The 13,798-nt window shown below is 38.1% G+C and overlaps 2 protein-coding genes across 5 annotated transcripts in view; one reads left to right on the plus strand and one right to left on the minus strand.

Moving 5' to 3' along the window:
* The window catches only part of LOC131782811 (uncharacterized), a 40,243-nt gene that overhangs the window by 17,941 nt on the left and 8,504 nt on the right, over window positions 1–13,798 (plus strand). For 2 of the 4 annotated variants that reach the window (XM_066160913.1, XM_066160915.1), the window contains exons 1-3: window positions 3,204–3,475; window positions 10,791–11,056; window positions 12,161–12,538. In XM_066160913.1, coding sequence (XP_066017010.1) covers window positions 10,987–11,056; window positions 12,161–12,538 — 448 coding nt within the window. In that variant the 5' untranslated portion in view covers window positions 3,204–3,475; window positions 10,791–10,986. Of the gene's footprint in view, window positions 1–3,203; window positions 3,476–10,790; window positions 11,057–12,160; window positions 12,539–13,798 lie in introns of those variants that run through there. The other 2 variants (XM_066160914.1, XM_066160912.1) reach the window with 2 other exon arrangements.
* On the minus strand, window positions 5,580–7,387 carry LOC136278068 (uncharacterized). The gene is made up of 4 exons (XM_066161269.1): window positions 7,367–7,387; window positions 6,735–7,104; window positions 6,225–6,500; window positions 5,580–5,954 (listed from the first exon to the last, which is right to left on the minus strand). Exons 1-4 carry the CDS (start codon window positions 7,385–7,387, stop codon window positions 5,752–5,754), a joined length of 870 nt encoding a protein of 289 aa, XP_066017366.1. The 3' UTR covers window positions 5,580–5,751.

Here is a 13,798-nt window from a genome sequence, read left to right on the forward strand (position 1 = left end):
CTTAAAGGGATTTTTCCTTTCTGTTAGAGATGATCAGAGGTTTTGTAAAAATTCTAATCTGCAAGGGCCGATTTTGTATCAGACTCCAATGTTCTATCAATATTTGGTATAAATTTTCAACTGCTGGGTAGTACATGGTGACAAAAGGCATTAACGTAAATGATTAGGGCTCTGACTTTGAGTTTTCATAAACTACAAAAAGTGTTGTCAGTTTCACTCTTTATCACTTTATAAGATAAAGTTAACTTGTAACTGTAAGAAGAAAGGAAGCTCTGAGAACAACAGCAGTGATTTGATATACCTATAGCTGTGTAGTGAAATAAACAAATTTTACCAGAGTACCATTCTTTTTTACTATAATTAGATTAAGTATGCGTCATTGCAGGAAGATTTCTTTACCACATTGTAGGAAAATGCGCTTCTGGGAGACTTAAGTTTTAAAAGCTTCCCGGGGGAACCATGTCCCCCCCCCCGTTGAGGTTCGGGGCTTTGGCCCTCAAATTTTACAGTGTGCATGTGCCTGCCCACTCACAAGGCAGTGCCCTCTACTTCAAAAGTAAATGGAAACCCTGACTGACTCATCCTAAATAAAATTATCACATTGAATGTCTTTTGTGAGTGTAGTCAGAATAAGGTTTATCCTTTTACGGAAAATGCAAGTGCTGTGTTCTACAGTTTCAATGAGGGTATATTTTTAATTTAAGTTTGATGTAAGCAAATATGGCTTTTTTAATGTAAATTCTACTGATATTATTGTGTTATAACAATTAGGAGAAGTATTATTAGAAGGAGATGTTATTGAAGTTGTGAGAATGTAAGAAATGTTTTCATATTTTGTTTGTGGTTTTAGAATAAGTAGTTGTATCTGCATATTTTGCATAATTTTGAATTATGTTTTAGGCCATTCTATATCTGAATAGATTAATCTGGTTAAGGGGAGGTAGGGTGATGGCAATGGGTGGTTTTTCATAATCCAGTGAAGGGCTTGTCTGCACAGGCTGTAAGATTAATTATTTTTAATGTCCAATGCTCTGGAGATTATTCCATGTCAAGTCTTTACCTATCCAACCTACCGGTACTTCCAAACCAAGATTCTGGAAGCATTCTAGCACATATAAGCTTAGTACCTCTCTCCAGGGAAATAAATGGATACCAGCACCCACTCAGGTGAACTTAACCCTCTCCACCCTATCATGGGTATTCATATTCTCCATACTGATCTGTATACATTTCTGTGGTGCTAACATGAAGAATTTGTTCATCTACTATGAGCCTCTCTTGTTGGAGATCATTCCCTTTATTATCATGACCTCAATGTTTGATTCAGCATTGATTTTAGGTGCCAATTACTCTTAGGAGTTAAAAGGGTAACTTATTGAATCACTGGGGTGGTTTTCTTGAATTAATAACCTCTCCAAGAAGATTCACATTAATACTTGTCTTGAATCACTGTGTACTGGGGACGAGAGGATATTGTCAAGCTGTGACACCACATTGGCTGCAAGATCCTTGCACAGACTTACACTGCAGATTTACTGTTAACAAAAGCAAACAAGAGATTCCACCTCATGTGATTGCAATGTGTATCATGGTCATTGCATCACAAAAAATCCCTCTAAGGAAGAGAGCTGAAAATGACCAAGAGGTTATCCCCTCCCACTCCACTTCGGACCAGCCTCTGCGAAATTTGAGCTTTTGAGGATTTGTCCAAGGAAATTGGGTTAAAATGCCCCTGGTAGGCACATTTTCTTTAATTGGATGATTCTTTGTGTGATCTATGATTGTGGAAGAATTTAGCAGTCACCTATTAGTTTTCGGTGCAGCAGAGTGTTTTTTGTTTATTAGCATAATTCTATGATGTATAAACTTTCTTGAATAACATTTTCTCACAAAAGCTGACTCTTTACCTTTACCTTCCATATTTAATATCAAAACTCATGTGTTCTGCTGCTTCGTATTCCCCACCCCTCACCCCCAAGTAAAGTTAAAAAATGTCCAACCTTGGGTATGGAACAGAGGGGGGGGAAGGTGTGGATGTTAAAGCTTTAAATTAACTAGTGCATAAACCATAAGAAAGTATTTTTGTAAAAAAAAAAACTAGATCATCAGATTTCAATCCCCATTCCCATAGAAATCCTTTATGACTGCAGGGCAGCCCTCTTTGTGACTGCCTGTTGGGCTTTCATGGCGTAACGCGTCAACAATGAAATTCTGATAAGTGTCTTTCCTCATAAAGCATCCTGTCTAACCTATGATTGTTAACCCCCTTAACTCCCAACATCTCTTGGTAATTCTTCCTACTGTCTGCCATAAAATACTGATCATTTTATTTGCAGAATTTGGTATTGGATCAACTCGTAGTCCCCTAATTGAGTTTTCTTCTATATTCTCCTTATTTTTCTGCTTGATTTTGTGTTGATATTGTAAGGAGAAATTCTGTCTTAGTCACTCATGGGAGTTAAAGGGTTAAGCAACAGGAGCTTGGTTTAGAAGGAGACAGAGAAAAGTTCTTAAAATTTATTTTTGCGTCTCTTCAACGAATTTTGATGTGTTTTTGTTAAGGCTTCGCACACTTTTATGATTCTCTCACCAACAGGTAAATGCTTCCGCATTCTTCTGAACCGTATGCGACTCCTATCCTGTATCATAGCAAAAGCTAAAAGCAAAACAAGCTTTATGAAAGTTTATTTTAGTAGTGATTATTAATAAAAATGAATATTTCTACGAGGGTTGGTTGTCGGGCCAAATCATATTGTAATTCACCCTGCATGCTTTAAGCTCTAAGGCACTTTCCGTTTTCGAGATGGTTCACTGAAACGACAGGATTGAACTCACAAACATTTGTAAAAGAACTGAAAAGGCACATTACATTTGATTAAATTTCTTTGATAATTTTGTACAGAATTCATTGTCGACCGTTTGGTACAATCGCCCTTGCTAAAAAGGCAAATGTTTTGCATTTTATGATGTCTTGTTTTATAACCCTTAGATCAAAGGAAACGTTTTGTTTTAAAGTGTTGTTGTTGAAATAAAAGATTTATCATATAAACTGCGGTGTTACACAGGGATTTACGTCCCAGAGAAAAGCCGTAACAACACACGTGTAAAAATATCTTATTTTTTCACGTGTGTTGATATAGACAATCAACTGCTGACACGTCACTCGCCTTTGGCGCCACTCGGTCAGATTGATGAATGAATGGGAAAACGTTCACGATTCTCAATACAAGTTTTTTGTCGGAGCTTTCTCGAATTACGGCAGCTAAAACGCTAAAACATCCGTTTCGCTGACAGACAGTGAGGTTTTAAACTTTTCTAGAAGGGGAAGAAAATCAATATATTATAAGAAAAACCGAAAGTTACGTATTCAGTGGCTTCGGTGTTAGCATGCCTCTCGGCTAAGAATGAAAATCGACAGCTGAAAGATTTGCCACAAGCCGACTTTGGCCGTTCACCTGAAAGACTTCTTCTATCGGTAAGGACAAATGAGAATTTTGCAAATTGAAAATTAGGACTATTGTGGTTTTTGTAATCATGATTCAACGCATTTTTCCATCTTAGGAGTTAGCGCCAACGCACTCTACGATTGTTATTCGGGGATTGTCGATTCATTTATATTCATTCATAAATGAAGTCGGCTTTTCTTCTCAGTAAAGGGCTATTGTGTTTCTATGCTAGACAAAATAATACGTGGTTGCTTGTAGATATGGAATTTCTCTTCTCGTGTTCAACTCGACATCTCACTCGTTCGCTGCGCTCACTCGTTAGCTATCAAGTTACACACCCGAAGAGAAATTCCATATCTATGCGCGCCCATGTATTATTCTCTATTTATTTTTTTTCAGAGGGCACGGTAACGAATCTTGCAATTTGATTGGTTCCTTACCCGGTCAGTATTTTCCTATCTCTGCCCACGGGCCACGGTAACGCTTTCGTGAGTCGCCAAGTACATCCCAACTTTCGTTGCCATTTTTCATAAACGTATCTCGTTTTTCCGGCTGGGTAGTGTTTTTAAGCAAACACATCGGTCACTACCTCAAGCCGATGAATAACCTATGAATCCTCTCTTTTCTCTCACTCAAATCACTTTGGTTGACAGAAAAATATTGGTTTCAGAATGAATTTGTATAAACAATAGTGTCATTACGTTGGTTGACAAGCGGCCTAAAACCCGTCTGTAATTAATTTTAATCGTTCACAAAAAGTACCTAGAAAGTTAAAACGTGAGGTATTTGGTTACAGTTAAACTGAACGATGGAACTTTCATTCATTTAATACCTGAATTTTCTCAAGCAATTTGTTCGCAATGAAAGAGCGAGCGAAGTTTTAAGTTAAGTTCTACAACAAATATACGCTCTCGGTGAGTCTTTCCAAGTCCGTTCTATTTGAACATTTGTACCGTAAATTGCACAATAGAAACTGAAGGAATTTTTTGAGAAAAGACCGTATTAAATCCCCTTGTGTCTCGTTGGAGTGTGTCATTCGAATTTAGTTTTTGTGAAGGAAAGACCAGATTTACACACGCCATTGCAGCAAACAAACGAGCAAACTCTCACAACTTCAAAATAAAAAAAAATTAATTTACTCACAATTACTTTCCTCGCCGTTTACTTAATAAACAGAGGTAAATCTTCGCACATGAATGAATCGTCGATGAGAGTGAATAATACTTTCCGTTAGATCATTGACTGTTTTTGAAGAAAACATCGTCGTGAAAGTCCTTACCAAACTAGTTCCGTTGTTTTTCAAATGTTCTTACGCTTTTTTTTACTTACGCGCTCTCTAATTGACAGATGTCAGATTGTGACAGATACTTGTAAAAATAATGTTTCAAAGTTTGTTTGGAAGCCTTTTAAATTATAGTTACGGTAATGAAAATGTTTCGCTAAGGCATGTCTCTTGAATTTGCATCATCTCTATTTTAACTACCATTTACTCGCTCAAAAACTGTTAAGTTTATGGAAGATCTTGCCGTATTTACAGCCCTAAATCATTCGGGTTCTTTCGGAAAGAATTTCGTCAAGTTTCAAAAAATAAATATGTTATTTACCGGCTAAGGGTCGGTCCGTATGGTGAAAAACTGTGACCTCGGTCACAGTTTTTCACCATACGGACCTCCCAGCCGGCAAATAACATATATATATATCTACGCATGTAGCGCAGAAAATTGTATTCTTGCTTTATTTACCAACATTAAGCCAGATTATAAGTTTTAATTCTTAAAAGTTCTCTCCTACGAAGCCTTTCCATGCTAATTACGGTAACAAACTATTCAGTTTCAAGTTCTTGGATTTTTTCAGTAATTGTGTTGTGTTCCGAACTAACATTGTAAAACAAAGGATTTTGAGCACCAATGCACTCATCAAATGGGTGCGTTAGATTGTTATTCAAAGACTAGTAGAAGGTTTTTGTCAAAGCTCGATGAGAAAGTTTTGTCCCGTCAATAACAAGAATTGATCTGTTCTAAAGTTTTCTATTTTTCCTCAGCAATCATTTTAAAGCACACTCACAGTGTACCGCCGACAATAACGCAAGTTTTATTTATAACGTACGAGAACTATCGGGTCAGTGGAGACAATTTAGAGGCTTAGGGCAGAAAACGGCAGGAGGTTGAGAAGGTAAGAATTGGAGAAATTGTATCGCTGCTTTTGCTACTATTTCGGTATACCAGCTAATGATGCATTCCATGATAGAGTATGATCAAGGAATACTGTTCAGTCACTGATCCGCAGCCTCCTCATTGGCTCTAAGCTAGATCTTGGCAGTTGTGAAGTGCTCCCCTGATGCTTTTTCATCAATATCCTGCTCATAAGCGAGGTTCCTTCTGCAGCGGTGCCCACGCAAGCGAAAGGCAACTACTGCAGCTATTAAAAAAACTGACACACCTATGACTACTGGAAATAACCACATAGGACTTCCTCTATCGTGTGATGTTTGTGTTGGCATATGAAGAACTGGAAAAAAGTTAGAAAGCACTTTAGCAGGAAGGATGATTATCATCATATTCGTCGTCATTATTTCTGAGCAACTTCAACTAATTAACTCCTTGAATAGGTAATGATTCCATTCGGTTTCTAGTGAGGGAGTGTCTGTTGTTTTCAAATCGTTTAACACAGAACGCGCCAATGAAACGCTCTGGAAATGAAAATTCAGTCACCAACGTAAGAATATGCATTAGCAATCTAGTTCATGGGTATTTATTTCTACAAACAAATTGTTAAAACCTGTTAGCTTTTGTGATCCATAATTATGCTCCAAAACCGTAACCACAATCTCCTTATGATCTTCACCAGCCTGGTTGTGAGCGCTGCACAAGTAGACTCCGCTGTCGTTTGGCGTTACTCCATTGAGAACCAATGTATCATTACCAACAATTCTCCCCTGTTTCGTCCATGTTATGGTTGGTGTAGGAAGACCCTTTGCTTGGCTGTTTATTCGCAAGCTGTCTCCAACGTTTACGGAAAAGTTTTCCTGTTTGGGACTGGTTATCTTAGGAGAATCTATTTAGATATTTGAGAATAAGGTTTTACTAAATCAGAAGTGAAAGTCAAAGAAGGAAAGCCATCACATTTTCTTAAAAGTGGCTAAGATGGGGTCCATAATTGGCCACTGAAAGACTATGGGCAAGGGGCTCTGAGTGGCCAGAGGCACATACTCAGAACATATTTGCCCAAGTACCCCCGCTTCCGGGTCTGTGGCATTCCTCCACAAATAAGATGTAACAAATATATTACCCTCAAGAAGAAGCATCACAGGATCCGTCAAAAGAGGCTGATGAAGGCCAAGCTCAACCTGAAGACAATAGTGATTCTCATCCTTCATGGTTAGACCATGGAGTGTGAATGCAACTTGAAGCTTGGACATGTTAAAGTCGCAGCTAATTTTCTTTTCGTAGTTTGGTCTTATCAGTACTTCACCGTGTCTATCGATGACCAAGAGTTTTGTTTTCAGGAATCCTGGATCTTTCCAGATTCCAAACACCACTTCAAATATGCTACTATTCCACGTCTCTGAGGGAAGCACCCCAAGCGTCCAATTGCTACGAGCAATCAGGGGATCACTTGGTCCAGAAAAAATTTTGGGGATAACTCTCTCGGCACAACGCTACAAAATCATCGAAAGAAAATTGAGCGAATAGAATGTGAAATGTCGTACAAAGGCACAATCAAAAGTGATCACATGAGCTGTTAAATAACTCTTCTGACAACAACTGACCACAACTGTTGGTGAGAAGTTCATTTCAAACCGATGATCAACCTGCAACTTTCAAATGCGCTAACTCACGATGCGAAACTTGTTCCTTGATTCATAACATAGAGAAAACGTCGTGACCCAAGAGATCCGTTAAGATCACTGATCACTTTACGTGCACCTCGACCAATGTCATTTTCCGTATAACTTGTGCTTATTGCAAAAAGTTGTACATTGGTAAAAGAAACGACAAAAAATGACAAGGACACATTTAAACCAGTCGCTAGACACTTTAACCTCCCTAATCGTTCTAAACAGCATATGGCACTTTGCGGCCTTTCCATACATCTAGGCAGTTTGGAAAGCTGCAAAACTCTAGAACAAAAATTTATCTTTCAAATCGGCACTCCACTGAATCAACGAACGCTTTTCATTCAACTAAATTATTCTTGTTTTTTCGTCACCATATTCCCACTAATAGCGTAGTTTCATTTTCCTGCATATAAACCCACACACAACCCACAATGAATTCCTCCAATCAATCTGACTAAGGGATAATGCTCGAAACGTCAGCCTTTAAAATCTTTACGGTGTCCAATTTACGTTAACAACTCAGTTGATAACACCAAATTACCCTGGTTGAAGCCTTATTCTGTATTCCCTTGTGTCATTAATCTTTACCTCACCAATCCAAATTCTTTCCCCTCTGTAGAAATTGCTTTTTTAATAATACATTATGCTCAGATTGTAGCAGTTTTACAATCGTAATTGCCTTTTTCCTGTTTCCGCCTATTTATTTTACCATCTCTTTAGTGGTTCCAAGATTCCTGACTTTCCAACACGGTGACTCCTTTCATGTAAACACATTTAATGACATGCACATTTTCCAACTGTTCTCAGAAATATAGGATGTTTTTAAACAACTCTCTCGGAAGGAAATTACACGAGTAGTACTCAGAAATTTAGGTTTTGCTTTCCTTCTTGAGTACTTGCATATTTAAACAAAAAGGGAATGTTGAAATTATTTCGTGAGGAATCAACTCCGTTCGATAATTTATGATACGCCTTGTGGCCACAAGCCCAGCTACCACCCGCTTCAAAGAGATAATATATAGTGCTCGAAAGCCGTAGCCGTCTCGGTGTTTCATGTTTCTACGGTGAGTCTCAAGTGATAGACAATTAAAGTGTATCCAGTCTTGACCGAGTTATGGGATTCGATTGTATCTGCTTCGGAGAAACATTGAATACCCCCGATCCTTACTTTCACCTTCAAACTAGCAGATGGTTACCCTGAATTGAAATAGAATAAGGTCCTCGACTCTTAAAATATTTCTGTAAATCATCCATCAGTTGATTTTGATTGTGTGTTTCGCGCTTAAATTACGCTAGCGAGACATCAAATTACGGCTTTGACTTTCATATTTCGCGAGTTGCGTAGGCGTAAGTCCAGTATAACACTTTTGCTTCCCCAGTTTCCGTGTTTATTAAACGTATACATACGTATATATACTTTTCACCCTTTTCTCTATGTTATCGGTGAAACTGATGAGTTGTCTTTGAGATTACCTTCATCAATCAGCCAAGATTGAATCATTTAAATGTAAAAATGGTTGCATGTTCAATCTACCTGCGGGTCACAGGGACATCAAAAATATAACTGAAAACATCATGGCGGTTGCTTCACGTTGATACTGCGTATTAGGACCGTTTTCTCACTCAATGCAATTTTGGAAAGGTATTGTCAAAATTTGTTTGTGAAGACGTAATCATTAATGGAAAATATAATTCCTTTCAAGCTTCCAACCAAAGTAACACTGAGTTGTTCTTAATTAATTTTTTTAATATAAGAAAAATCGTGTTTCCTAGAAGACCCTTAACCAAATAAGGGGGGACTTTGTATCCGGGCGTTCCAAGTGAGTGGGGGCCTGTAGAGAGGAAGTAGACTTACGGCTGAAGACTATTGCTCCCAGATTTTGTGAATACCATTTGCAGTTCGTAATTATTTATTTGTAAACCTACCAATTATAGAACGGGAACTAGTAAGACAGGCTCCCCACTAGAAGGAAATTTCGCACTGTGACGCTGCACAGCCCAAACAGCGCACCCAACCTCTTCCTCCGACAATTCTAGCAAACAAAGTTTCTCTGTATTCTAAGCCTTCCGAGTATTCCTCACTTTCCGTGCCAACGATGTGTTTATGTAGTACATTTTAAGCAGCAATACAAAGCTGGCAATTAGCCGGCTATTTATAGTGACACAGACTAATAGCGTTTCTCTGAAAAACAGGAAACATGTTAATGACACGTGGTGTAAATAATTGTTTTGACTTTATGCCAGAAGCGACTCGAAAGTATTAAAGGCTGAAAGGGATGTACTATGTGTCTGAATTTAGAATATGGGCCGCCATCTGTATAAATATATTTTGAGTAACCTTTTTGAAGTTAAAGTAAATGAATTTCTTTTTCCTCTTTGAGGAAGGAAGACATAAACAGCAGCATGGAGAGTATTGGGCAAAGCGCCAGTCCTAGTGATTATTATACCCAGAAATGAAACCGTTAATATTACTTCGCATTCCTGTGTTCCAATTTCTGCCCTTGTTTTAGTTGTTTCAAATTTCGACTCGGTCTGTTGTAGGTCTGCGCTGACTATTATAAATCTCATTCCCCTGATGTTTGCTGGCTCGTATTGAAGCATATCTTTACGTCTGCTATGTAATAATATGCTTAATTAACTTCAATAAAACTAATCAACTTAATACAACAACCTAAACCTCTTCATTTGGGCAGTTAAGAATATCCACGAATCTCCAGATAGTTTGATTCTTAAATTCATTGTCCCCTTGGAAGTTTCTTTTACTTTCCTTCCCGTACGCACCCAGATTTCCTCCGATCTTATTCTTTCTAATATGATTGTTTACAAAATCTGTTTTTTTTTCCCAGTTCAACTATTTTAACACTCAGCCCTCAGGGCATGAATTAGTCACGCACTTCAAAAACCAGACGCTCGAACCCTCATTCCATAGTAGACTACCAGTTTCGAGGAAACTGAAATTCTCATGAATGTACTTGAAACAGAAGTTTCTAAATTGTAAGACTACGCAAAAATGTATTGATTAAAAAGATTATCAACTGGGTAGTACCTTGGATTTTAGACTGGACTTAAAGGGATTTTTATAGTTTGACTCAAACACGACAAAAAAAACACTTCACAACTCTTTTAATAGATTTATCATCAACAATTAGTGCTAAATTTATCTTTATCACTCACTCGTTACCTGGTAAAAACTTTCATGTGAAACGTTCAGATTCGAATAGCTTTATCAATTTAGCTCGTGTTTTACTAGCATGGGTTGCCTTTTTATGGATAATCCATCTCCATTCTATGTGTATGGACTGGATACTTAATATGAACTCCCCCCCCTCCCCCACAAGGCCATAATTTCTCCGATGAAATATCAGTGTGGACAGAAAAGGTCATAACCTGCTGCTTTTCTAAGAATTGAAACGACAAACGATATCGCAAATCATATTACCTGTCGTACCAGACGACGCTAATTGGTAGTATGATTAACCCTGATTTCTTCTGTTTTTCATACAAAGGTCACTTCAGTTGCATCAACAACTTTCCACCAAATTCGCTGAGAGGCATGACAAACCTTGTTAAACCTTGTTCAGGCTAAAATCTTCGTTTACAGTCTGTTCCTCTCGAATTGATTTAGCACTCGCAAGTCAGAGAAATTCACTGAGGAAGTCAACAACGATGTAACTTACCAGAAGAGTCCGGCCATTAACGAAAATGATATTTTGGTCAAAACTTGTTTTGTTAGCCTCCATGTTAATCATATCGAAAAAGATGGAGAGTTCAGGTAAGAATGATATGTTTTGCGCTCTCTAGTAAATGCAATTAAAACATTGCACGTAAATTCTAGATCTTTGAGTGGCAGTACATGCAATATTTGTAGGTGACTTTGAAAAAAAGTGTGATTCCCTATCACTAAGGACTTCCGCTATTAACAACTGTCATTTTATAATCATGAATGTGCCTCGTGGCGGTTCCTCTGATTCTGAACGTCGACGTGGCCACTCTACATATCTGCTACTTTTCCTCCTGATCAATGCTAATTCGGAAAGTGCTTAAAAATATAAGTGATCCACATCAGTTTACGAGAAATCTGACTGCAGAATTACTAATAAACTAGCTCCTGATGCAATGCCGTAAATGTTGTCGCCACAAAGAATCAGAAGTATGAGCTAGTATCCCAACTTTTGTGCCTGCGTACATTTATCTTGGTATTGTTTAATGTATGGTTACAACATGCCATTTCATTGCAATTACCCATCCAAAGGCCTACTTTATAGCTTTGTTCTCAATCATTGAAAAGCATCAAGAGTACCATTATTTAGTTCCGCCTTTTTATCGTAATGATTTCGATCTTTTCAGATGCCCATATCTTAATGGCATTTGATTTTACTGGCGAATCCCGTTTCTGATAAAATAGTGTTCGAAGATGCAAAGGTTAATGAAACAGAGATTTACTTTTTGAAATTGGGATGCCTACGCGGAAGGTAGTTTTAGAAGTTACTGAATTACAACTTCATCTCAACAAAACGCCAGAGTGTAAGTCTTCCAACTTGATCTACACAGGTTCGTAATGCGTTATTGTTCCTTAAATCGTCCATGTATAATAATGGTCGAGTAAAAGCTTTCAAAATACTGTCAATAGTTTAGTAATGCTTTAATACCGTTAGCCTAACTTTTTAAGCTAGGCTCCTTTTCCGCTTTCGCTTTCGAAGAGATACTCAATGTTGTCCTTCAAGAAACATGTAGAAGGAAGTTCACAGTCAAACTCGTTCCCAGGGCAAGAGAACTTGTGGTATTTAATAACGGTGAAAAATGAGATGGCTTTTGCCACCTATTCACGGGATAGTCTTTGTAACTATCTTGACTGACAGTAATCTTTCTCCTGCAGGGAAACAGTCACAAAAATTGACATTAAAACCTGATGACCCCACGATCGTCTACAAAGGCGATAATGTTACTCTTGAGTGGCGCTATTACTATCCAAGTACAGGTTTTAAACTCATTGAGGTTTTCTTTGGTATTTGGACGAATCCTGTTTCAGCGGCAAGCTCAAAACTTATTGTCGTCAATAGCAGTGGCTTTGTTCAGTTCAGAAAGGAGTACAAGGCACGATTAAGTTGGAAAGGAAACATGACGTCTTCATTGGCTGTGTTTGTTCTTCACAATGTGCGGCCTGAAGATGGGAACAAGTATTACGGGATACATGTGGAGTTTGACTTACACTATCCACTCATCGATACACTAAAGCTTCAAGTGAAGGAAACAAGTAAGAGACACCACCTTTATGATGATAAAAGATCTGAAACAGATATGTCCCCCGATTAGGGTATTTCGAGTTTTTCAAAGACCATAGTTACTTATCATAGTTTTTTTTATTTTCTCCTTTGAGCTAGTTGCTATTCATGCCTGGGAATGATACTTTTCACTTGAATTAAATTCCCTTACTAACTTACTCTCTCATTTGTATCACTAATACCATTGCCAGCTAAATTCAAATTGGTAAGAGTCTTGCTGACTTTAATTGCCTCAGCAATAGATGTAGCACTGGCATCACTAATATCATTGCTAGACAAATACAAATCGGTCAGAGTCTTGTTGACTTTGATTGCCTCAGCAATAAATGTAGCGCCGGCATCACTAATATCATTGTAGACAAATGTAAATTGGTCAGAGTCTTGTTGACTTTGATTGCCACAGCAATAAATGTAGCACCGGCATCACTAATATCATCGAAATTCAAAGTCAATTTGGTGAAAGTCTTGTTGACTTTGATTCCCTCAGCAATAGATCTAGCACTGGCATAAGCTTTCTGAAGTGTTCCGATCATGATAGTTACCATGTTCCTATCTTAAATCGAACAAGACACGATTAGGCGTTTCAGATAATACAAGAGCCCGAAGCTCATATAGAAACCATAGCAACCAATTCACATTCATGGTTTCCCACCTTGAAATATTTTGGAACTTCCTTCAGGTCCTTGAACATGATGGTTGTTTCTTAGACCATGCTTTTCAAGGAAGAGTTTAAGTGGAAGACCTTGTTCCCATTCTAAAACATGACAGACACCCGTCTACTCCTGAGGTTATGTGACCTGGCGTTAACATAGAGGAAGAGCAGCATCTCGATGCATACAATATTCGAGTGGGAAAAATGGAGTGGAGTGAATTATTTTAGCAATTTAGAGAAAGTGTAGAATAGACTTGTTGATTAGATAACACCATTTTTGCAGAAATGTCCAAGAGATAAACGTGGAGAAATTTCTTTGCATGGTCACCGGTGAGGAAAATAAAATGTATTAAAGTTCACACGGCAACCAGGTGGACAATCAGACAGAGTTTGATGCTACTCTGGTTTGCAGATTAATGAATGTAACCGAAGAAGTTACAATTCATAGACCCAACGTTTCGACACTCCTGTCTAGTGCCTTCATCAGGGGCGATCTAAACACTGCAACAAGAGGTCCTTTTATATGATCACTAATTAGCGGTCTTTTTTCTGACGAGGTGTAAATAGGCGTCAGGAAGCA

Source organism: Pocillopora verrucosa, chromosome 14 (genome assembly GCF_036669915.1).
Source record: "Pocillopora verrucosa isolate sample1 chromosome 14, ASM3666991v2, whole genome shotgun sequence".
In the NCBI taxonomy this organism is placed as follows: domain Eukaryota; kingdom Metazoa; phylum Cnidaria; class Anthozoa; order Scleractinia; family Pocilloporidae; genus Pocillopora; species Pocillopora verrucosa.

Coding starts and splice junctions, on each gene's coding strand:
- LOC136278068 (XM_066161269.1), bottom strand. CDS start 7,387: ATGACATTGGTCGAGGTGCAC. Junction 7,105..7,366: donor TGACATTGGTCGAGGTGCAC/GTAAAGTGATCA, acceptor ATGATTTTGTAG/CGTTGTGCCGAGAGAGTTAT. Junction 6,501..6,734: donor TGTGATGCTTCTTCTTGAGG/GTAATATATTTG, acceptor ATATCTAAATAG/ATTCTCCTAAGATAACCAGT.